Here is a 24,188-nt window from a genome sequence, read left to right on the forward strand (position 1 = left end):
GGGACATGGATCACAGTATGGATCGGGACATGGATCAGGGTGTGGATCGGGACATGGATCACAGTATGGATCGGGACATGGATCAGGGTGTGGATCGGGACATGGATCACAGTATGGATCGGGACATGGATCAGGGTGTGGGTCACGGCGGCTCTTGCCGAGCCTGAGCTGCCAAACCCAGCAGGTTCCACTTTATCAGGAGCACATCTGGGATAATTTAGATGTGTCTCCATGCATCAGGCCCCCGAGGTGGCAATGTCAGAGCCAATCTCTGTCCTGTCACAGTAACCTCCGTGCCCAGGAGGTAATCCAGGGCATGGAGTCTGTGCCAGGTACGAGCTCACACTCGTGGCCCTTTTGTCCTTAAGCTCGTGGATACCTTTGCTCAAAATTGTTTGGAAAAACGGGAGAATTTCCCACGAAATGGGGGAAAAAAAAAGGGGGTACTCTGAACCTTTCCAAACAACTTCTGTGAGGGAAAGCAAAGGGGGCAACCCCCCATCAGGAGCTCCCCACCATCTCTCCCCTACTTGGCATGTGGGGGGAAGTTCAAGATCCTTCCCCCCTGGGTTTGTGGTTCCCCTGTGACAGGTTTGCTTAGCTCAGACTCTCATTTGCTTTCTGTCTCAGTGCTCCTGGCTTCCTCCCAGTGCTGGTCCTTTCTCTCCTCGTCACCCTCTTTCTGTCCAAGGGATATTTCCTTGAGCCAAGGTTAAGGTGGGGTCATGGGTGTCAGACTGCTGAGATTACATGACACAAGCCCAAGGAATTAGGGTTTTACTGGTAAATCCAACTGCATTCAGGAAAAAAAAAATAGAAGTCCCAGAAAAAGAGGTTTTATCTTATTTCCCTGCTGACAACTCCACTGCTGCCCTTTTCTCAGAGACTGCCACTTCTCTTAGACTTCGGCAGAGAACAAAAGCTATTGTATCTTACCCTCACCAACAGAGCTTTTTGGCATTGGGAAGTCTCCCCTGGTCTGGCAGCACTGAATTTCAGCCTTGGCAAGGATGTTACCTGCCAGTTCTTACCTGTCAAGTGACAGCTTGGCTTTGATGCTGCCTTTTGCTGCGTGAGAGGGGGATCAGGATGGCATTTTCCCCACAGTGAGATCTCTCATGGCATCAATGCCCTTTTAATCCTGTCCCAAGCCCATCATCCTCTGAACAAAAGTGACAGATCCAAGCCCATCTGTGTTAATAAGGATGTGCATTCAGCTGGACTGGGGAAGAAAACGCTGCAGACCTCCCTGTGACAGCTTTGTTTTTGATGTGTTTAAATGTGGCAGGGACTTCACAGGAAAGGCACAGGTCCTCTTGGAGCAGAGCCTCTCCCAGAGCTCCACGAAGAGCTCTGACTGCAGCCTAATCTGCCCTGAGACTAAAGGCTCAGCTCTTCCCCACAAACCTGGTCTGACAGGAGGAAACCTTTCCTGACCTCTGTGAACGAGGAGCTTTGTGTTTCCAAGGTGCCCAGGAAAGCTGTGCTGGGATTAACCTTCCCAAATTTCCCATCAGGGTGCAGTGGTGATGTATCACTGCCAGTCACAGTAAAAAGGTGCTGGAAGGACAGGGCAGTCCCTTGGTGGTGGCTGTGAACCCTCTCCTGTCACAAACCCACCAGCAAAGAGCTGGTTTTTTGTAAACCTGCTCGGAATGCCTGTGGCAGCCTTTCCTCCTTCTCCTCTCCCCTTCTCAGGGCTCTTGCCTGACCAACAGCAGTGCCTGGAGGGGTGTCAGGCTCCCTCACAGCCTGAAACAGGGCTGTGTTTAATTGGGAAGGGCATCCCCAGGGAGCTGTGGAACCTGGCAGGCTCCTGCCTGACCTCCCACCCCTCCAGGTCCCTGCAGAGGGAAGGCAGAGGCCACTCTGCTGGGCCACAGGTGGTTATTTTCTCATTGCCAGCCTGGCTTCCTGTAATAAAAAGGGCTAAATAAATCATTAGAAATAATTTAATTAAAGGAACGGGCTAAAGAACAGGCGTTCACATCCTGGAGACAACGTTGTTCCCAAGGGTTGCATTAACTGATTTGCTCAGGCTCTTGTTTGAAACACTTCTATTCCCTCCTTAGTTTTAATCAACCCCACGCTCTCTGCCCATTCCTCTCTTCCTCTCCTTCCCTCTTTCTCTTTTCTCCCCTCTCTCCTTCCATCTGTTGAAGCCACAGGGACTTCCAGCTCATCAGCTTTGACAGAGAGTTCACCAAATTTTGAAGCTGATCCAGCCAGCGAACAAATTAGAGACACTTTAAGACTTTCTAACTTGCTGTTGCTTTTGGGCGAGGAGAGGCAGGGCTTTTTGACATCCAATTTTTAATACATTTATGTAACGCACCAAACGTGTCTTTTTCCTGATTTAGCTTAACTAGAGGGATTTTTTTTTTTTTATTTCCCACAGCCATATGAGAGCTGCTCCCCGTTCACAGGATGCTCGATAAAGCACAGGCTCATTAATGTGCTGGTGATCTATGGATCTGACAAGGGCTGAGTTTGTAAATGTCATCTTTTTTTATTTTTTATTTTTTTTTTGCCTCTCTTTGCCCCTTTTGAAAAGCACTGCAGCACACCCCTGTGGGTTCAGAGGTTTGCTTGGCAGTAAACCACGAGCTGAGGTTTGGCAGCTCAGCACGAGAAGGGGCTGAAGGAGGGCTGTGATTTAGGAAGGGAAGGGGCAGAGGAGGGGCAGGGGGAGCTGTGGTGGGGCTGGAGCCGTGGGCACACTGACCCCAGCTCTGCCTGGCCCTAAGTGAGGCAGATTAGTCTCTCTTTAGCTAAAGGCTCTGCTGGTGTCCTGAGACAGAGCAGTGGAGTGATGGGGCTGTTTAATTGGTATGTTGATGAGATACAGATGAGTTCCCAGTGATAGCTCTGAGACCCTCAGCAATCCCTGCTGCATCAAACCTCTTTAACTTGGAAGAGGCTAATCAGCCTCGATGGGACTTGTTCCTCCTTAGCTGTTACCCCCAGCAAGGGCTCAGGGACAGATCCTGCCAAGAGCTGAATGGCTTTTGCCCCCCAGGACCTGACAAACTCGGACATGCCACTGTCAGGCCCTGTCTGGGCTATGCCAAGTGTCCATCATGTCCAGAGAGGACATCTGGGGAGGAAGGGGATCGTGGGGGTTGCTGCATGACCTCAGGGAGGGCTGTGTGAGTGTCTCGTGGTTGTTCAGGTTTTAACAGCTGCTGCTTTCAGTGCCCTTTCCTAAATTCAGTGGAGGAAGCTTTTGCCTGCCTGCTGTGCTGGCATCAGCCTGGCAGTGATGTCCTTCAGGAGTGCCAACCCCACAGCAGACCTGTCCTCTGAGGGCTTTCCCTCATTTGTTTGTTTTATTCCCTTTTTTTCCCCCCAGACACTCCTAAATTCCCTCTCCTTGGGGCACCTTGATGAGGGATGATTGCACTCTGCACTCCTCCCTTTTCCTGGGGACATTGTGAAGGATGCAAGCTGTAGGACAGCACTTGCTAATCAGAGCCCAGAAGGTGTCTGGGTTTATTGCACACTCCCCTGCCTGTTCCAAGACCTGTATTCAGGCCTGGCTTTACCTTAATTTTAAGCTGGGAATGGGGTTGGGAAGTACCTGTGGTGCCTCTGAGGCTTATGGAGAAGTCTTGCTATGTCACCTCTCCCTGCCACCAGCTGCCTAGATAACACTGAGCAGAAGATTTTATTAAAATCACGAGTTGGAGTGGTATTCCATCATCTCACACCATGAGGAGCCTCAAAGCCTCTGCATGGAGGGGCTGCAGGATGGGAGGAGCAGCCAGGAGTGCCCCCTGTGCATCGTGTCAGCTGCCAGGGATTTTCTGGGGAGATGAGAAATCTTTGGCTGTCACTGATCCAAATAACACCCTTTGCAGAGCAGCTGAACTGAGGGACCTTGCCTGCCTGTGGGGATAGAGCAGTGGCACGAGAAATGGCACTTCCTTGATTATCCCTGGTTTGGGGCTTTCTGGGCTGGCTCCCACTGAAACTGTGTGTTTGCTCCCTGCCTTAACAAGGACAGACAGCAAGGCAGACCTGCCTCCAGGGGCCTGCGGGTGCTGCAGGCAGGACTTGATCTTCTTTGGTCAAGAGGGAGGCACTGGGATGTGCAGAGATGATGCAGTGGGACCACACAGCCCTGAGGGCATGGAGGGGACCTTCTCCATCCAGACCTGTCACAGGCTGTAGAATCCCTCTCGCAAAGGCATCAAGCTCCAGCTTGCACCCAGGTGACTGTGTTGCTCTTGCTGCCCTCCTAGGACAGGTATGACACCATTCCAGCTCCTCTGATCATTAGGAACACTCCTCCAGTTTTCAGGCTGTTTATTTCTGGCTGGTTTATGTCTGTTTATTTTTGTGCCAATGCCATCATTTCAGCTTCAAAAGCTGTTCTACCTCTTTGCTACGGGCCTCCTCCACCTGGTGTATTTATACAGACCAATCATATCCACCACTAAAAAACCCCCAGTCCTAAAAACTCGGAAGTCCTTGTCCAGAGCCTTAACAACAGGATGGTCTTATCCACGTCCACGTGGAGGATTTGATTGTTTTCCAGCCCATTTTGCAGATGGATATGTTTTCTGTTTTTCAGAGGCTCTTTATATGTAGATGGAGGTGATTAAAATCACCTTGACATCCATCTTGCAGGAAAGGCAGGGATGTGAGGATCCCAGACATCCTCTGACACCTTGCACTTTAAAAACAACGAGCGGCGTGGGGAGTCAATTAGTGGCTCTGTCAGCCTGTGAGGGGGACAGTGGTGAGCTGAGTCCCCCCAGGATTTGGGGGGAAGTACCCTGGCACGTGGGAGAGTGTGGCTTTGGTGCTGTGTGAAAAGCAAGGTCAAACCCACGGCACTGTCAGAGGAGGAGGCAGGCAATTAGTCTCAGTGTGTGCCAGCAGGGGAGGGACAAATTGGAGAACAGCGAGGGCTGTTAAAATTAAAGTTAATCTGTCACTAATCTCTGGTTGTGAGATCCAGGAGGGGAAAAAAATGAGGCAGTGTTTGTGAGTGATGATTCTCCCTGGGAGGAAATGGCTGCAGAGGGGCTGCTCCTCAGCAATCCCAGCGAGAGGAGAGACCTCTGTGCAGGGCTGGGGTGGATCCATCCCAGCCCATCCGTGCACACCCTGTGCAGGCCAGTTAAGGCTGTGCTTTAAGGACCCCTTCCTGTGAAATACCGGGTAAATCTCCCAGTTTGAGGCTGTTGTTCCCCAGCAGAGGTGAGTCCTGCACGGCAGTGTCACCGTGGGGCTGCGAGCATGGTGGTAAAGTCACAAGCAGCTGTCAACAGGGTGCCCAAAATTTGCACCCAGCCTGCTCCAACACACCATCCCTGTGCCTCCATCTCCTTGTTTGCCAGCTGACACTGGTGACCTCCCCAGTGCCTCTCCTGTTAGTGGGGAGCCTCCAAGAGGAAGTGCTTCCCAGACATTTGCCTTCCCTGCCTGCTCCTTCTCCCCAGGGCAGTGGTCACAGTCTGACAGAGCTCAAGGAGCATTTGGACAGTGCTCTTAGGCACGTGAGGGGATTCTTGAGGGTGTTCTGTGCAGGGTCAGGAGCTGGATTTGATGATCTTGTGCCTTCAGACTCAGAATATTGTGTGATTCCGTGACTCTGAGTGTAAGATGTCCTGCTTGCACTTCCCACTGCTTCTTGTGCCTTGAGGTGAGGAAGCTGAATTAGGGACATCCCACACGTTGTAATAATGGCTTGTTGGTCACTTGAGCTGGATTTGCACCAACAGCTGGGAGAGGAAAGGACTTGGTCACTCCCTGACCATCCGGAGGATTCGGTGTGTGCACAGCAGGGCTGTGGTGTCAGGTTGTGTTGGGCTCAGATCCATGAGCTGGGAAGTGACTCCAAAGCCCTGGAGCCGTCAGTCACAGCAGAGGCAGAGCACTGCCAGGAGCAGGGGCTGGGTGCACGGAGTCAATCCCAGGGCAGAGTAAATCCGTGTGTATCCCATGCTCCCGACCGGGCCACGGCTCCGCGTCACCTCCCGCCCGCCTCCTTGGACACAACAAGACTGGTCTGTGACGGAACAGAAATCCATTTGTTCCTGCCACCCTGACAGCCGTGGCACAGCCGGAGCATAACCTGCCTCGTGGCAGCACGAGGGAGCTGGGAATGGATTTGTTCCAGCTGTGGAAGAGCCGTGAAGGCTCCCCTGCGTGCTGGGGTCACCCGCTGCCTCTCAGGGGCACAACACCTCACTTCAGAGGTGTCTGAGGACAACAGTCAGGGGGCTTGGACTGATGGGGACAGAGAGGAGAAACAGGAGGGAGAAGTGTTCTCAAAGGGAGCTGGCCTCCCTCAGCCACCCCTCTATCCATGAGGAAAAGCAGAGGCTCTTTTAGCCAGAGTCTGATTTGCATGCTGGAGGTGCTGATCTCCCTGCCCAGAGCTCTGAGGGAGGGAGATTAGGCTCTTGAAGTTAAAATTAGGTTCTGTTGAATATTCCTCCCCCCTGGCTGAAGGCAGCAGGATGGTTCTGTTGCGTCACAGCTGAATCACAGCGTCCTCCCAAGCACTGGGGGACTGGTCCCTGCCATCCGTGGTGGGAATTGGGCTTTGCTGCAGTGCCACTGATGCTTGGATGGGTAAATTAGAGCTGTTGGGTGTGATGAGCCCGGATCAAAGCTTGGAGGTACTTAATTGGAGTAGCTGGCATCCACTGCAGCAGCAAGAGGAGATGAGTCATGGAGCAGCACCACTGAGGACGTGCCTTCCTTCCACCATCTGCCCCCAAGGTGGAGGGCAGAGCCTCCAAAACCACGCTGGCAGGGACAAGCTGGGAGCTTTGGCTGTGTGGGCACTGCTGGGTAAGACTGACCCACCCTGGTGGCGTTTTGGGGCCAGCACACCGGGCTGTTGGACCACCACTAGCCCCAGGGAGCTGCTGCAGGGAGGACGTGTGGGAAGGCAGCTCCTGCCCTGAGCAGGGACAGGTTTTTGGCACTGCAGAGCAGGTGGGGGGTGCACCAGAGGGTTAATGTCTCTGCTGACCTGTTGTGGGGGTGCCTTGTAAAGGTAATGGAGCATTCACAGGCAGGCCAGCCCGATGGCTGTCACTCACCAGAGCCATATGGAGGGTTCTGTGCAGTAACTCGCCCTATAAATTCCCTTATTGTGCTGTTTATCCCTCCAGATTGGCCACTGGCACGTGTCTGAAGGACTCAGCATGGACAACAGGATCTTCTCCTCCAACATATCAGACAGTCTGTTCAACACCACGCTCATTGTCACCACCATCCTGGTAAGTGAGGGGGTCACCTGCAGTTCCCACTGGCTCCCAACTCACAGGGGTGTCGATCAGCTGGAATATCCCTCCCTCTCCCTGCCCCCCTGGACCCCCAGCATGAGGCACTGCACGCTGATTTCATCCAGAGCAGGCCATCAAATCTCTAATTACGGCACTGAGGACAATTCATGGCAGTGTAATTAAACTCAAGTCGATGTTTCATATGGAAATGATATTTGATGAGTTCAGAAGCAGCTGGGGAGAGGGCTGGGATGGGGATACGTTGCCATTTTACATTCATCTCTGAATGATGGTCTTGTTTTGAGTACAGCTGGTAAGTTGGAAGGGACAATTGTCCCTTCAACCCATAAAATTATAAAAATTGGCCAAGATGGGCTCAATTTTGATGAAGACTTCACATTTACAGGCACCACCTTATTCAACAGGTTTCCCCTTCCGGGTGCTGCCTGTCCAGTGATTTTTTTTTTTTTTTCAATGCCTCTGCTCCTTCCTTAAAGACAGCCAAAATCCTATTTCCTCATGTCCCACAAAGTTTGAAAGTGGGGGCAGACTGGAAGAGTGGTTCTTTGCCAAGAGAGGATTTCCTCATGCCCCACAAAGTTTGAAAGTGGGGGCAGACTGGAGAAGTGGCTCTTTGCCAAGAGAAGCTGAGTCTGTGTGTCCTGCTGTGACTCAGAGCAGTCACTGGGCTGCTCTGGGCATGTCCCAGTTGGAAGCAGCCCCCAGAGCATGATCCCTTATCTTAAACTGGGATAAATCCACGCAGCAGAGCCCAGTGAATCCCAGTGTGGAAACAGCCCTGGTGGCTTTACACCCCCTGCACCCAGCTTTCCATATCAATTATATCCATACTGGGATGGTGTGCCCCTCATACTGGGGTTGGATCTTTAAGGCCACTTCCAACCCAGACCATCCCACGACTCCACGAGTTCCTGCCACCCTGGCACTGCCCTCCCCGCTCCGTGCTGGCTAAGATGGGAATGACAGCTGCCCAGTTTCACTGCAGGAAAACCCTTACTTAATGCTGAAGTGGAACCACCAGGAGCTGGAAGGCAACGACCGCTACGAGGGCTTCTGCGTGGACATGCTGAAGGAGCTGGCAGAGATCCTGCGCTTCAACTACAAGATCCACCTCGTTGGGGACGGGGTTTACGGTGTCCCCGAGGCCAATGGCACCTGGACAGGGATGGTGGGCGAGCTCATTGCCCGGGTAAGTGAATTAACTCGGCTCTTTTTAACTCTGCTCTTTTTAACTCGGCTCTTTTTAACTCTGCTCTTTTTAACTCTGCCCTGCCGGGACCTGGCGAATGCAGAGCCCTGATGGGTTTTTTTTTAAGTGCTCCAGGACGAGAAGGACTTGAGTTGGGGGTGTTTTAGTCCATTTGTGAGGCTTTGAGGGTGTGTTCTCCCAGTGGCAGATGGGTTTGTTGTGGTGGCGTGACAGCAAGAGCAGGAGCAGCAGGGCCCCAAGTGGGTGCTCCCAGTGGGTGCTCACTCTGCTGGAAAAGACACCTGAACTCTGGGATCCTGCGTAAGAGCTCGTTACAGAGTGGATTATTTTTTCTTGGTGGAAAGATGAATGAAAGCTTGCAACAGAAAAACACACAGGGCTTGGTATAAACTGGAAAAAAACCTCACAAAACCACAGTGTTTGGGAGGGAAGCAAGTAAGAATCGCATTTCTACCCAGAAAAGTTTTGGGAGATTCAATTCAACTTCTTAACTGAGTTGTTTGTTTGTTTGTTTGTTTGTTTTTTGGAGAAGAACACTTTCTGTTTGCTTGAAGCACGTGGATTGAGGTCTTTTCGCTGCTGTGCTCTGTGGTGCTGCTGCCCAGCAATAAAGCTGGATGCTTTTTACTGGGTTTGACCATAATTCTGCGTACACTTGTGCCCATTCAGCCTCTACCCCCCCTCCCTGCTCTTTGTTTTCCTCAGCAGCTCAAGGCAGCCCTGCCCCAGGGTTCCTGGAGCTTAAATACAGCTCACAAAATGCTCTGAGATCCTTAGTAAAATAGGCTCAGCCAAAGCTAACAGTAAGATTGATGCTATTTAAGCCAACTTTTCCTTACTCACTTATTTCTACCCTGTCTCATCATTACCAAAGCTGCGAGAACCCAGCGACACTTTCTCAGCTGGTGGCAAATCCTCAGTGTGTTTGTGATAATCCCACCGCTGTGGGAGAGGAGATCTTGAGTCACTCCATCATTTACCTCCTGCAGAGCAGAGGAACGAGGGCCCAAATCCATCCCCTGTGGCTCCAGGCAGGGATCTGGGGCTCCTGCCACAGCTTTCCTCCCACCTGTGGGAGATGAGTGAACATCAATTTATTGATTTATTGGGTGGTGTTTGGTTGAAGGTTGGAGTTGAGGATCTTGGAGGTCTTTTTCAACCCTTAATGGTTATGGAATCCTCATCTAGAAGATGCCCAGTGGCCTCTCTCTGCTTCTTCCCCACATGGCAAAGGGGACCTGGCTGATGCTCATCCTACCTGAGGAGTTTGAGCCGAGTGCCTCAGGTCAGGTGGGACAGCTCTTAAGTCTGAAAGAGGGATTTTGGGATTTGCTGAGGGTCAGAGACAGGTCATGGAACAGACTGCAGATTCTCCTGAGCCAGCTCCTGTCTCCTGGGTCGCCCTTTCCCAGCGGAGCGATGATTCCCGACGCCAGCTGAGATCCCACCTCCATCTGCTCTTTCAGCAGAGCCTTCTGCACGGCTGTTTGCAAATGCTCCAGGCTATTGGCATAGCTTTTACCCATCTTTCTCTGCCTGTGTATGTACATGCACACACAATTACCCTCGTGCAGCATTCCTGGCGGGAGGCAAGAGGGAAGGCGCCGAGAGCAGCCAGCGATCTGTGCAGGCAAAGGAAGGGAACAGCCACCAGACTTTTGGCCTACTAACCCTGGCAGTGCCTCCCCGTTAAATGGGAGCTTCTGGAGGCTTGTTTTTCTTTGGTGGTAGGTGCTTTAAGTTCATCTCCTCACGGAAACCGTTTGTTTCTTCTGCAGCTCGAGCCTTGTTTAGGAGGATTTTTACTTCTTGCTTCAGCAAGGCAGAGCTGGCGAAGCCTGTGAGGCTGAATCACAAATTGGAGAAGAGAAGCAGCTTTCTCTGCTTTGTTCTTGCTGTGTCCCCGAGAGCCTTTATAGTGGTTTCAGCAAGTTTTTGATCAATCCCAGGGACTGGCACTTTGGATCAGGTCAGCCAGGGCAGAGCTGGCTGTGTGCTTGGTGTTGTGTTTGCTCAGGGCTCCTTGGGACGTGGTTTTCTGAGGGCTTTGCACTGTCCAAGGGGTTCCTCTCTGTCCTTGACATCCCCCAGGGGAGTTTTCCCTTGCTTCCAGCCCCTTGTTCATCCCTTATCCCATGGGATCCAGCAGATCCTGTGTTAGGGGCACACATTCCTCTTTTGGTGGGTCTAACCCTTGGACACTCTTCTCCATCCAACCTTTAGCACAGAGAAGGCATCAGCTGCAACACAAACCTACCACAGGGGTCCCAAATCTTACCCAAAATGAAAGCTCTGCACCTGCCTCTGTGCAGCACAATATTATTGTAGGAAAGTGGTTCCTCCTTTGCCCTGATCAGCCGTCAGAAAATAAGGTTTGACTCACACACACTTAATGTGCAGGACCAAAAGGTCAGAGAATTATCCAGCTCCATGCAGTGCCTTTCCTGTAATCCCCCCGTGGCACTGAATCTCCTCAGAGCAGCTCTGGGCTGTATGGGAAAAGTGTTGCATTTTATTGCTTCTAAATTAACCAGCTATTGATTTATTCTTAAGAGCTGAAAATTCCATTACAGCTAATTGTGCACCCTGATATGATTGAGCAGGATGCTACATAAACATAAATCTGTGCTTGACCCAAATTTTCCAGTACATATCTTATCGACCTGCTCGCAAAACAAATGGAGAGGGAAGGAAGAGGGGGATTGGGAAGAGCTGTAGGGACACCTCTGTCTGTGTCAGCAGCCTGACTTGTCATCAGAGCAGGAATCCTGTACTCTTTGGGATCAGCTGCTGGAGGTTTGGCTTGGGAGAAATCACTTGGAAGGACTCATAGAATCATAGAATCACAGGGTGGTTTGGGTTAGAAGGAACCTTAAAGCTCATCTCATTCCACCCCCTGCCATGGGCAGGGACACCTTCCACTAGCCCAGGTTGCTCCAAGCCCCCTCCAACCTGTCCCTTGGACATTTCCAGGGATGGGGCAGCCACAGCTTCTCTGGGCAACCTGTGCCAGGGCCTCCCCACCCTCCCAGGGAAGAATTTCTTCCCAATATCCCATCTAAACCTACTCTCTGTCAGTGTGAAGCCATTCCCCCTCGTCCTCTCACTACAGTTCCTAATGAAGAGTCCCTTGAGCTCATTCTTTTTGTGAAAGATGACCCAAATTCGGAAGACACAGGGCTAATTTGCCCCTCTGAGCATGCAGGGCAGGCAGATTGAGCACCCAGCTCCTCCCTGGAGGAGCAGGGCAGTAAAGCTGCTCTCCCCCGTCAGCATTCCCGGCTCTGGCACAGCCTGTGGTCTCCAGCAGTTCAGCTGACACTGCACACGTGTGCTGCCCACAGCAAACAAGCAAGGGGCAGCAGCAAATCTTCCCATCTCCTATTTTTTGGCATCAGAGCCCTGGGGGACAATTGGGCTGGAAGAATTATGTCTGGCTCCTTCCCGCTGCAGTGCAGGCTCTGGCTCACAGTCCCTGCTGGTTGCCTGCTCTTGCCTTTCTCTCCCTCTCTCCCCAGCACATCCTCGAGCTGAAATGAATTCCCTGGCATGGTACAGACCAAGGAATGTATTTTCACAGCAGTGTGACAGCCTTCTCCTTGTTCCACACAGCCTGCAGTTGCTGTCCTGGCAGCTCAGTGCCTCACAGTGCCTTGGTGCTCAGCTCCCTTCCTCCTCCACATGGAATTGTGTCTGTCTGGGGGATCCCTCAGCAGCACTTCCTGAATTTACCCATTGCAGGAACGCCCTGGGGTGCAGAGGGGAGCTAATGGGAGATGCTGTGGATTGGGTTTGATTTGTTGGCAGGGTTTGATGCTGCAGTTTTGATAAAAGACCTCCCCAAAAACCTCCCTCTGACTCAGCCTGGGTACCTCTGGCTGGCTGGTTTTTTTTCCAGGAGGTGACAGTCCCCTATCCTGCTCACCCATGGCAGGATGGCTGGGGTGGAAAGGACTGATGTGTGCTTTGTGCAGCCTGTTATCAGCTGCCCAGGCTTCCTTCAGCACTGTTTAGTAACAAATCACCTTTGGTGATGCCCACTTAGCAGATCCAGGGGTGTTTCCAGGGCAGGTGTATTTGGGTGAGGCTGGTGCTGGTGTAGGAGGCATCTAAAGGTGCTTGTAATGATGAGTGGGTGACTGTGCAGGACCATTTGGGGAGTGAGATGATGTGGAACAATGCTGGACCTTTGATGTGTGTCAGTGGTTTGAGTCTGTCCTGGCTCAGTGATGATCAGAGCTCTTTTCCGAGTGAGGGGAGATGAAGTTGTCCATCTCCTGGAAGGGTCTGGCCTCAGGACCAGCAACACCCAGAACTGAAAGGACCTTAAAGCTTTATGGTGATGGTTTTCCACCTTCCTTGCTGATGGGCAGGTGGTGCTTTCCCTTCAACTGCTCCGAAGAGATGGCAGGAAAGGGAAAGGAGGGAGAAGATGCTTGAAAACTGGCAGAGTCCTGCTCTCCCCTCGCAGTGGGTGTTGGTGCTCAGTGAGAAAAGCTGTGTGTGGGTGGAGGGAGGGAGGGGGAGTCTGTTTGCACGCTGTCTGTGCTGGCAAGTGTGCCATGGGGAGGCTCAGGGGGGTGGGGGAGCGAGGAGGGGTGTGGGGGTTGTTGTGCAAACACGGCCAGGGACGGGCAGAGGGGTTTGCATCGTGCTGCTGGTGCTGCCAAAATCACCCCCAACACGGGGAGCGTGGAATGGGCTGGACTGGGCTCACTGCATTCTTTGGGTTCCCCATTCCTAGGGCTTCACTTTGACTGGCCTTTGCCATGGGCACAGAGAACTCCTGGCCCACACTTTGTCCTGCCATCCATGGATAGTCCAGGTGAAGGAGGATGGGTGAGGGCAGACCTGAGGCTGACATCTGCCCTGGTTGCTGGTCATCCCACCCTGACTGTGGCTTAAAGGGAGGGCTGCAGCCTCCAGGGTTCTCAGGCTGTCACATGGCAGAATTCCTGCATGTCCTTAAAAAAAAAAACCCAAACACCGATTTGGGGTGACCCTCATTTAAAGGCCCTGCCTTTAAATGCAAGAATGTGCATCTGAGCAGACAACCTGGGTGCTGCTCAACCTGAAATAGCTGCTGTCAGGTCAGGTGGGGCAGCTGGAGCAGGAGCAGCCAGCACACTGATCCCCTGGCAGAGCTGTGCCTGTCGTGCCATGGGACAGATCTGCAGATGCAGAGCTGCTCTGCCAGTGCTGCAGAGATGCAGGTGAGCAGGATGCAGCCAAACTGCCCTGCAGTGGCTGCTGCTGGTCTCAGGGTCGCCTGGAATAGCAGGGAACCTCTGGAGATCACCCTGCACGGAGCAGGGTCGCCTCCAGCCAGGTGCTCACCCTGCATCCCAACAGGTTTCCAGCGGGACAGCACTGGGTCTGCAGGGGGGTAATACCTGGTGGCCAGGTGGGTCAGAAGGTTGAACAGCCATTTCACCTTTCTAGAAAGCTCTTCAGGCCCACAGAGAGCTCTCCCTGCCCTTGGCCACGCTGTCAGTGCTCTGCGGGCAGCGCTGGTGAGAAGATGCTGCCACGAGCACCCAGGGGATGGAGCTTCCAAGGTGCTGTTCCAAGGGACTCCTCCTCCTGGAAGGGATCCCAGCCCTGTCCTCCTCCTGGCTTGTTTTCCGTGAGTTTGACACAGGCACAGCCCAAAGCCTCGCCCCACTCAGACTTTCTCGCCGTGTTTTGTCTCCGCAGCCTGGCAGAGGGTGGTGAAGCGCTGTGGGGCCGGGGCAGGGCTGTTCTCCCGGCTGCTATCCCATGCCGTGGGAGGCTCCGGAGGGATCCTCTCCTGCCGGGCTGACGTCAAGCCCCATTCATCACCATTAGCGCCGGGCTGAGCCCTGTCAGCGCCCGCGGCGAGGAGGCGGATGCCGCCCCTGGACTGGCAGTCCCTGCAATTTGCTTCTTAAGGCTCCTTAATTGTTGTTCCTCCGCAGGAGCCGGCTCAGCCCCCGTGTTTAACCGGTGGCAGCCAGAGCCTGTGTGCTGATGCAGGCAGAGCCCACGGGAATGCCAGGTTTGGTGCTGGTGTGGCAGCTTTTATCTCACACACCAGCCCGCCCCGCCCGGGCTGCCTCTCGCCTGGTGAGAGTCTGGCCGTGCTTTAGCGGTGCTTTGTTAAAAGAAGTGTCTGTGTCTGCTCCCAAAATGCTCTGGGTCTTTTTCTAAGCCTATTTCATGCCGACATTTATAGCTGCAACTGTGCTGGGAGGACGAAAACCCCTTCTTCCCCCCATCCTTTTCCTCCTGTTCTCCCCTTTCCCCAGAGCCCAAATGTGGGCAAGAGTGCAAGAAGCACAAGGCAAAATCCATTTCTTTGCTTAGCCCTTAAAATTCCAGCTCCTGCCTGTGCTCAGAGGGGGGAGGCTGGCGGGTGCTGAGGTTTGCAGAGCTCCTCTGTAGCTCAGTGAATCACAAGAAGTTTTGTGAACACAGGGAAGCAAAGTTGAAAGCATGAAATGGGTGATACTCGGGCAGAGAATTCTTTGCATGCCATTCCCAGATCAAAGCTTCTCGATGTCAGGAATCAGCTCCTAACTTGCATGACTCTGAGCCTGCAGAGAGAGAGAGGCTCTGACAGGTAAAGCCACGAGGAGCTGGGTCTCTGCTGCACAGAAGGTGCAGCACGGGAGAAGGGAGATGGAGCTGGGCACAGGTTGGAGCAGGTGCTGCACCTCTGATGTGGCAAAAGTGCTGAAATGACAAAGGTCCCTTCAAACTCAAAATATTCTGTGATTCTGCATGTTCTGAAAGGGTCTCAAAGGATGACAGCTGGGAGAATAATCAGAGTTTTTTGTAATTAGCAAGTTCACTGATGGCATCCTGAGCTGGGTAAATCTGGGGACAGTGTTGCTCCTCTCATCACCACCTTTGTGTTGGCCCTTGGATGGGAGTGGAAATGTCCTCAGAGCTTTGGCATGAAATACCTTTGACAAGGCTTATTTACCGTCCCTTTAGTGTGGGGCTTTGCTGCTACAATTGTGTTTACTTTGGAGAGCTGGCAGAAGAAATCCATTGTCAGACTAAGCTGGATCTTCAGCAGGGGCTTTGCTGGGAGAGCTCTCCCCAGGACAATAGTACCTGCAAACCCTTTTAAGTAGAGACAAGAGAGGTTTAGGAAGCTTTAGGCTTTCCTTGTAGATAAAATTCTTCACATGCCACGTTGCACAGATGAACTGATCCCGTTTTAGTAATCTGCTGGTGTTTACACAGGGCTCAACCGCTCACACACCACGTTGTGATTATTGGTGTCTTTTAAAAAGCCTGTGGGTAAATGTCTGGCTAGGCAGAAATTCTCCTTAGCTCATAATTCATCCCAGCCTGAACCTCTTAGGAATCTGTAATAGCTGCTTGGAAACAAGTGCAAAAATCTGGCACTGAGCATGTCCAATAAAACACTCCTGCGTGGACTGTCACCTTCTCCATGACCCCCTTCACTGGGATTGAGGATCACCTTGACTTCCTTTTCCCTCTCCTCCATCCTGCTGCCTCCAGCACTGCTGCTCTTCCCTCTTGCAACTCCAGCCTTTCCCAGGACCATCATCAGGCCTGATGGTGCCTTGGCTTCTGCACAGACCTTGTCAAATTTAGGGACAACAGGTGCAAACAGCTTTTCTTTCCCCCTCCCTTCTCTTCTTCCTCGTGCGTAATCATCTTCCTGCAAAGCAGTCAAGCAAATGGATAAGGGACTGGAAGAGGTTTCATTTTTACAGAAAGCAATTACAGACCTTAAAAGAGCTAAAGTAATAAAAATAATATTTAAAATTCAAATCCCTTATCTATATTACAAGGGTATTAACACGGGAAGGAATTATTTTTATTTTTTTCCTTCCCCCTAATCTCATTTGCTTTGCAAGTCAATCTGCAAACTTTAATGCCAGTCCTCTGAATTTTTTTGGAGGCTGATCTGCCATTTGGGAGGTCTGGGGTTGGCAGGTTTGTGAACTTCATGACTCATGGGATGTGGGTAACAATTCTGCTTTTCTTTCTTACCTGTGCCACTTGCAAGGGGCGAGGAAGGGCCAGCTGTGCTCAGCAGGGGCTCGGGAAGGGGGAGGTTGTATCTTCTATAGATAAACACGACATTTATTGTTCTGATGGCTCCTGTTTTGCCAGGTTTTACACCATTAAATGAATAGAAATGGCAGTGAGGCCGAGAGCAGGGGCTGCTGTTGTGTTTGCTGTCAGCACAGTGGGGTCCCCACGGGGAGCCTGTGAGTGCAGAGAGAAAAACATCCAGGTGAGGAAAGGAAAAAGGGGGAGAATGGTCTTGTAGCATCCATGAAACTCTGGAGTGTGTTTGAGCAGGGCTGGTGTGAAAGCCACCCAGGGAGAGGGGTGTGCGAGCCCAGCCTGAACCAGCACCAGCAAAACATCCTCATTTCGGGATGGCCCAGAAAGGTTGGACATCCCCCCTCCAGGGGCAGGTGTCCTGTGTGTGGCCCCAGGTGTGGCTTTGCTGCTTTCTCAGGCTCAGGGCCCTGACCTTCTCTGTTCTCTCTCTCCAGAAGGCTGACTTGGCTGTGGCGGGGCTGACGATCACGGCGGAGCGGGAGAAGGTGATTGATTTCTCTAAGCCCTTCATGACTCTGGGAATTAGCATTCTCTACAGAGTTCATATGGTAAGAGACTTACTTTATAACCATTTATGTCCCTCCATTATTTGCATGCAAACGTGCCTGGTTTTGGAAGGAAAATGAACGACTCATAAAAATATTTGGGTTTCATATTTAAACGGAAATTGGCTCGACCTTCATTTCCTTCTTTGTGTGTCAGCTTGGTGGATTTGATTCCTGCTCAAGACCCCTGCCCTTTGGCTCCTCTTCTCCGTCCTCCCTGGGCACAAGATGCTTTTTTTGGGGTCACAGGGTGGCTTTATTTTGGCTGGGTGAGGTGTGCTGAGTGCCCTTGGCGCTGCACCGGAGGAGCTGTTTTAAAATCATGGAATCACAGACTGGTTTGGGTTGGAAGGACCTTAAAAACCACCCAGTTCCATGCCCTACCATGGGCAGAGACACCTTCCACTAGCCCAGGTTGCTCCAAGCCCCGTCCAACCTGGCCTTGGACACTTCCAGGGATGGGGCAAACATTTTCTCTGGAACAAAAGCAGTTTTTTCAGCATCTCTCTCTGGTTGCCTCTCCACTGCATTCAGTGATCTTCAGCAGCTCCAGCAGCAGCAGCAGTGGTGTGGTTTTCCACTACCACTCAAAAAGCAGGTCAGGCATCACATTTAGCAACTTTGGAGCAAAACAGGTGGGATTGTGCCCAGGGGGTTTATGTGTGCGAGCATGTTGTGTCATGGCTTTGCTCAGACAACACTTGTTGTCTTAAATTCCCATAGATTCCCTTTTATTTGCATCCTCCACTGCTTTATCTTCTCCCTGAAGCTCAAGAGAGGACAGATTTTTCCCCTGCTACTCCCATATGGGAGCCCCCAGTTTCCCCAGTGTCACAGGCTCTGGCAGCCAGGCCCTGTGCAACAGGATGTCTTGTTATCCCCAATCTGCATTTTGGAAAGGTTTGTGCTTTGCACAGTGTCGAGTGTGATGCAAATGACAGTGGCTTGGTCTCTGTCAGCTCAACAATAGCAGCCAAAAGGATAAAACCACTCAAGCTGCCTCTCCCAGCCCCCTCTCCACCCGGGAGGCTGCTCAGGATGCAGCGTTGGGGAGGAACAGAAGCAAATTCATGCATCTATCTCTTGTGCTGGGTGGCTCCTGCCAAGAGCAAACAAGTAATTAAAATCTAGTTAAAATTCTGTTTCCTCTGGTACGTGCAGAATTTAGGATCGATGACTTAACTGATCAAACAAAAAATAAAAAAAGGGACTGACTCTTCAAGCTCCTGGAAATCAGATGTCATTGTCCCCTCCTCACTGCAGTTGCTTGGTCACACCACCAGCTTCCCTGTGGATCTGGGAGGTGTTTCTGCCAGTGCCTCTGGGATTATTATCGAGTTTGGGGATTGAGTTCTGTGCTATTTTAGGAAGGAAATCCTTCCCTGTGAGGGGGGTCAGGCCCTGGCACAGGTTGCCCAGAGAAGCTGTGGCTGCCCCATCCCTGGAAGTGTCCAAGGCCAGGTTGGAGCAACCTGGGCTAGTGGAAGGTGTCCCTGCCCATGGAACTAGATGAGCTTTAAGGTCCCTCCAACCCAAACCATTGTGGGATTCTGTGCATGTCCTGCCTTGGATTCACACCACAATCTTCAGCAAGTCTGTCAAAGCATCATTCCCTGAGCAGCTTTCCCCCCTCCAGGGGAAGCACAGGAATGTTGGTGCAGGGTTTGCTCAGGCTCTGCTCTATATGTGTGAGGCATTTGCTGCTGCCTGGGGGAGCTCCACAGGAATGTGTCTGACACATCTATTTAGGGTGGAAGTTCCTCGGGGCAGGGAGCATCTGCTGCTCGTGCTGGTACCAGAGTAACACAGCACAGCCCTGCTCCAGCCTGCAGGACTTCACCAAACTGAGCAGGATTAATAATTACAGACCTCAGAAGTGTTTGGAAAATAATGCCCTGCTGTTGGTCAGGACTCTTCAGCTGCCTGATAAAGGGCCCAGTTGGGATTTGGGAAGGGGAACTGCCCAGTGACCCTGGCAGGCTTGCAAACACATCTCCTAGGGCAGGTCACCCCAAAGGGAGCCCCACTTTGCTGCACTGAGGCCATGAGTGATGGCAGGGGCAGCCAGGAGCAGGGAGATCCCCATCAGGGAAGCTCAGAGCCCCCCCCTTCCCTCTCCAGCACTTGGCACCTCTTTGTCCAACCCTTCCCTGCTCAGCTTGAGGAGAGTGTCTGAGAGCTGTGTGCCAATTAACTCATCAAACTGGTAAATATTTGTCTAACAAGACAGTTAATTGCTCTGGTTTTCCTTTAAGGATGTGGTTTGCAGAGCAGCCCCATCTGCTTCCATCTCCCCCCCCTTCCCCATCCCAAAACCCACCTCTGCAGTGTCAAAAACTGCAGCTGACGTATGTTAATCACGGCTCAGATCAGATGTAGCCTAATAAATAACCACAAATGAGTTTCTCCCTTGCTGAGGAGTTGTCTCCACACCCTGGTCTCCTCCCAATGCGATGACATTTTATTTTAATTCCCGTGGAACTCCAGTGGCAAGTTGATTTCTCGCCCCTTTCTCCTCCCCACGCCGCCAACCTCAACCACCACAGTGCCTGTGCCTCTTGTCACACATAACCAAATATGGCAGCTCTGAGCAGGGCTGTCATTTTTCTCCATTTCACTTGTTGTGATATAATCAAGTATGGATTTCTGACACAGGAGCTCTAACAGAGCTCTCAGGCTGCTCAGAGAAAAGGCTTGTTTTGTTTCATGAGGTTCCCACTCCCGGCCAGTGGGACCTGTGGGTGGCAGGAGGTGGATGAGGAGCTCTGAGCAGTCACTGGGCTTGGCAGAGGGCTGAAATCAGGTGCCCAGTGCCATTTCTGCACAGGGGGATAAGTCAGGTTTATTTGTAGCGTGCTTTGCTCACACACCTGCCCCTGGAGCAGGGAAGGAGGGATTAGACACAATTCTGGCTTGTCAGCCCTGAGAGTCCTCACTGAGCACCCCCTCAAAGAGGAAATGTAGATTTGGTGAGGACACTGGAATAGCTGAGTTTGGGCCAAGGGAACTGAGCCTTAAAGTTTCTACTTGATCGCTGCAAAAGACACAAAATGGGAAGGATGGAATGAAAAATCCTTGACAGCCGAGGCAGAGGGGCTGAGGGGAGCTGAGCACCCCTCCTGCTGAGCATCCTGCATCCCTGGAGCAGGGATTGGGAGCAACTGCTGGTCCCAGCAGCCTGTGTTTGGCTTCTTCTTATTGACTCCAGACAAAGGACCTTGGAGAGGGATCTGCATTTGGATCTGCATCTGGATCAGACATGATCACCCTAAAATACCCACGCTCTGGTTTGGGGAGACCAAATGCACTGCAGTTGGACTGAGCACAAACCAACCTTTCTGCCTTTCCAGGCTGTTTTTTTGCTTTCCTTCTGACTTCCAGAGGCAGCAGGGAGTTTTCTTGCCTGCCTTTTTTAGGGATAAACATCTGTGAGAAATGACATGTGTAGGACTGACCGTTTCTGCAAGAGGGAACGGGGCACTTGGGTCCCTTCAGACCTTGTGTGTGCAGGGCAGGGAGTCATCAGAGAAATCCAGGACCAAACAGCCCTGTTCCTCCTCCTCTTCCCCAATGTCCTGCTCATCCAGGCTCTCTGGTCACCAGTATATTCCCAGAAAACTGGTTCTCACTGGCTGAAAGCGAAGACTTCCAAGAACAACTCAGGAGGGTAAATGAACCTCTCCCACTTCCATCTGAGGATTTGGAGGAGGCCTTCATCAATTATTGGACATTTTGAACATGTCTATTCCAGGAAAAATAGCTCTTCCAATTAACTGAGCTGTATTGGGACCGGCTAAAAATATCTGACAGGCTCCAGATATTGTCATTCCCATCTTCAAAACAGACAGATAAGAGAGAAGAGAGTTTGTGCCCTCCGTGGGAACAGAATATCTTTATTCTTATCCACAACTGTGAATGAAAGGAATATGTAGCAGCAGCCTGAAAATGACTGTAGCTGAAAAGAACCAGAAGTACTACTACTGTAAAGTCACAGGAGAGATTCACTGCCAAGCTGGAGATTTAAAGCTTCCAACGCAATTTCCTTAATGAGAGTAATTTATTGACAAACTGCCCCAGAAATATAAAGAAGACATCAAGGCCTTAATTGCAGAAAAGGAACTTTGTTACAGGAGCATCTCAGGAGGGAGCCTCAGCCAAGGCACTGCCAGTGCCTGTGAGTTTCCTGCCAGTTCTGGGATGCCAGGGAGGATTAAGCTGCCTGGAATGATATTCTGCAGTTTGCTCAGCGAGGGCAGCTGGTGCCCTTCACAACTCCAGGCTCCTATTGCCTCGTTTCATTCCTGAGTGTGTAAAAACCTGTGGAAACAAAGAGGTACCTGAGCCAGTTTAGCTCCAGGTGAAGAAGGGAACCAGGGGCATCCAGGAGAGCAGTGAAGAGAAGAGCTTTGGTTTCCTGTTGGCATGGAGAAATCCCTGATCCTCTGGATGGGATCAGTGAGAAATGCAGAGGGAACACACTTTGGAACCTGCAGAGTTGTGAGATGGTCTCACCTTTCTGAACTGAGAGGAGCAAAGGATGTTCCTGGACGTGGGAGTCCCTCAGGGATTCCGGGGGTGTAGATTCCAGCAGTATCTCTGGCTCTGAAAGCCCTTGGCTCGGGTGCAGATGCTGGAAAAGCAGCAGCAACTGACCAAAAAATAGGGAAAGGACAAAAGAAAATATTATCTTTGACTGTTTGTACCTCGCCTGTTTATACCAGGCACACTAAAATAACCAAATTCAGAAGAGAGACCTTGTCTTCAAGAGAGACTCTGGAATTATACCCTGGACCTTTGCTTGGGAATTGACTGAGAATTAATCTGAGAATGGATGCTGGATGGTCTGAACCACTGATGCTTAACTCATCTCTCTGTTAAAAGCCTTAATAAGCCAGAATCTCTAAAAATGCTCGTGCCAGAATGGTTTGGGTTGGAAGGGACCTTGAAGATCATTTAGTTCCTGCCCTCCCACCATGGGCAGGGACGCTGTGGATCCCCAGCTCAAACTCATCCTGTCCTTAAGGATCCAGGGGCAGGAGGTTGTGCTGTGGTGGGTCTTTGCTTCACACAGGGCAGAGTTTGCTGCAGGAGGTTTCTGAGATGTTGCAGTCCCAGCTGGTGACTGGAGCAGAGGATCTCACAAGTCTCCTTGGATATTTTTAGGAGAGGAAGATTTTTGTGCAACAACTGTTGCCTTTTCTAGGAACAACTTGAGAGCCTCCAGAAGAACTACCAAGACCTTGTGAAATCCGGGTTTTTGCATAAGGAACAGGAATACTTCAGTGGTGAAACAGGGAGTTTGGATGGAAATAGAATTAAAAGCGCTGGTCTGAGACTGGGGAAGGAGAAAAAAATTATTCACCACCTTTGGATTAAGAACAGCTCTAAAATATCAGGACTCTGGGTTTGCCACAGCAGTGGAGGTCGGGTGTTAATTATTACCAGCTATGATTAGTTTATGTGATGCCACAGATGGGCAGGTAGGGCAGTGGATCAGGGAAGAAATGAGGCCTCTGTGTGTCAAAGATGATCTTTTTGTGTAGAGTGAGCAACCTGCAGCAGAGCAGTGCTAGGAAGCAGCTGCTGGAGCTGCTCTGAGCAAACAGAGAGAGGCATTTTCAGCACACAGCGAAGAAGTGCCGGTAAGAAACACACTGACAGCCTGGCCAGGATGTGATAAAAGGCTGTTTCCACTCTGACTTTACAGTAAAAGCCTTCACAGAGCCCTGAATCGTGGGAAGCCTCCCTGTTAGAGGTGCTTGGGGGAACTGTGGAGCTGGTTTAGTGATGCCAGGACTGACTTTGTGGTTTGGGGCAGGAGATACACTCCAAATACACTCACCAGAATGGGAGGTGTTCAGCTCTTGAGGAACTCCTCCTGGAAATTAATCCTCCCTTTGAACAAATTGTGCTGCCATTTGACAAGATTTCAGTGGTTGGCAGCGTCCTTGTGAAATTTTAAAACACCTTGAGAGAAGATCAACCTGTTTTTTCTAGCAGTGAGGCCTTATTTTTCAAGGAAAGGTGGTTTGCTGAGAAAAAAGAAAAACAACAGGAAGTTCTGACGCATCCTGGAGATAAAAATACCCTGTTCCCTGAGATAAAAGTAATAATTTTATTGGGTTTTTTTTTTACAAAGAAATAACATTTAAAGGCTGAAGAAAGAAAAGCAGAAGTATCGAAAACATATCTTTTTTTTTTCTCTTTTCTGTGCAAAAATATTTCTCACCCACCTCTGAGCTCAGGGGAGCCCCTCCTGCCCAGTGAGAGTGGGGTGGGGTGGACAAGGATGGAGGGACCACCCCTCAGAGGTGAGGGGTGCAGCTTATCCTACCATGGGGAGGGCAGGACACTGTGATTGTTCAGTTTTTCTCTCAATTCACCTCTTTCTTTGCCTGGAGGAACAAAAGTGGGCGAGTGGGGAGAAGAACAGACTTAGGAGATGAACCCCAGTGGGGAGGTGCTGCAGGACTCGGTCACAGCATCACAGAATACCCTGAGTTGGAAGGGACCCACAAGGATCATCGAGTCCAACTCCTGATCCTGCACAGGACCATCCCCAAAATCACACCCTGTCCCTGAGAGCGTTGTCCAGATGCTTCACGAGCTCTGTCAGCCTTGGGACCATGCCCTGGGGAGCCTGTTGTCATTTCTTGTGTTGCTGTCACCTGTTTCCCCTGGAAGGCTTTTCCAAAGTCCTGTTTATCCCCCTTCTCCCATTTATCCCCCTTCTCCTGTTTATCCCTTTTCTCCCACTTATCCCCCATCTCCCACTTATCCCCCATTTATCCCCCATCTCCCATTTATCCCCCTTCTCCCATTTATCCCTTTTCTCCCATTTATTCCCTTTTTCCCATTTATCCTCCTTCTCCCATTTATCCCTTTTCTCCCATTTATCCCCCTTCTCCCATTTATCCCCCTTCTCCCATTTATCCCTTTTCTCCCATTTATTCCCTTTTTCCCATTTATCCTCCTTCTCCCATTTATCCCTTTTCTCCCATTTATCCCCCTTCTCCCATTTATCCCCCTTCTCCCATTTATCCCTTTTCTCCCATTTATCCCTTTTCTCCCATTTATTCTCTTTTT

General features: G+C 51.2%; 1 protein-coding gene across 1 annotated transcript in view; it reads left to right on the forward strand.

Annotated features, from left to right (window-relative positions):
• The window catches only part of GRIK4 (glutamate ionotropic receptor kainate type subunit 4), a 181,168-nt gene that overhangs the window by 145,540 nt on the left and 11,440 nt on the right, over positions 1 to 24,188 (forward strand). Inside the window, exons 11-14 of the mRNA XM_017809444.1 lie at positions 7,137 to 7,244; positions 8,257 to 8,460; positions 16,992 to 17,105; positions 20,618 to 20,769. Coding sequence (XP_017664933.1) covers positions 7,137 to 7,244; positions 8,257 to 8,460; positions 16,992 to 17,105; positions 20,618 to 20,769 — 578 coding nt within the window. The remainder of the gene's footprint in view (positions 1 to 7,136; positions 7,245 to 8,256; positions 8,461 to 16,991; positions 17,106 to 20,617; positions 20,770 to 24,188) is intronic.

Source organism: Lepidothrix coronata, unplaced genomic scaffold (assembly GCF_001604755.1).
Source record: "Lepidothrix coronata isolate B3197 unplaced genomic scaffold, Lepidothrix_coronata-1.0 Scaffold27, whole genome shotgun sequence".
Taxonomy (NCBI): Eukaryota; Metazoa; Chordata; class Aves; order Passeriformes; family Pipridae; genus Lepidothrix; species Lepidothrix coronata.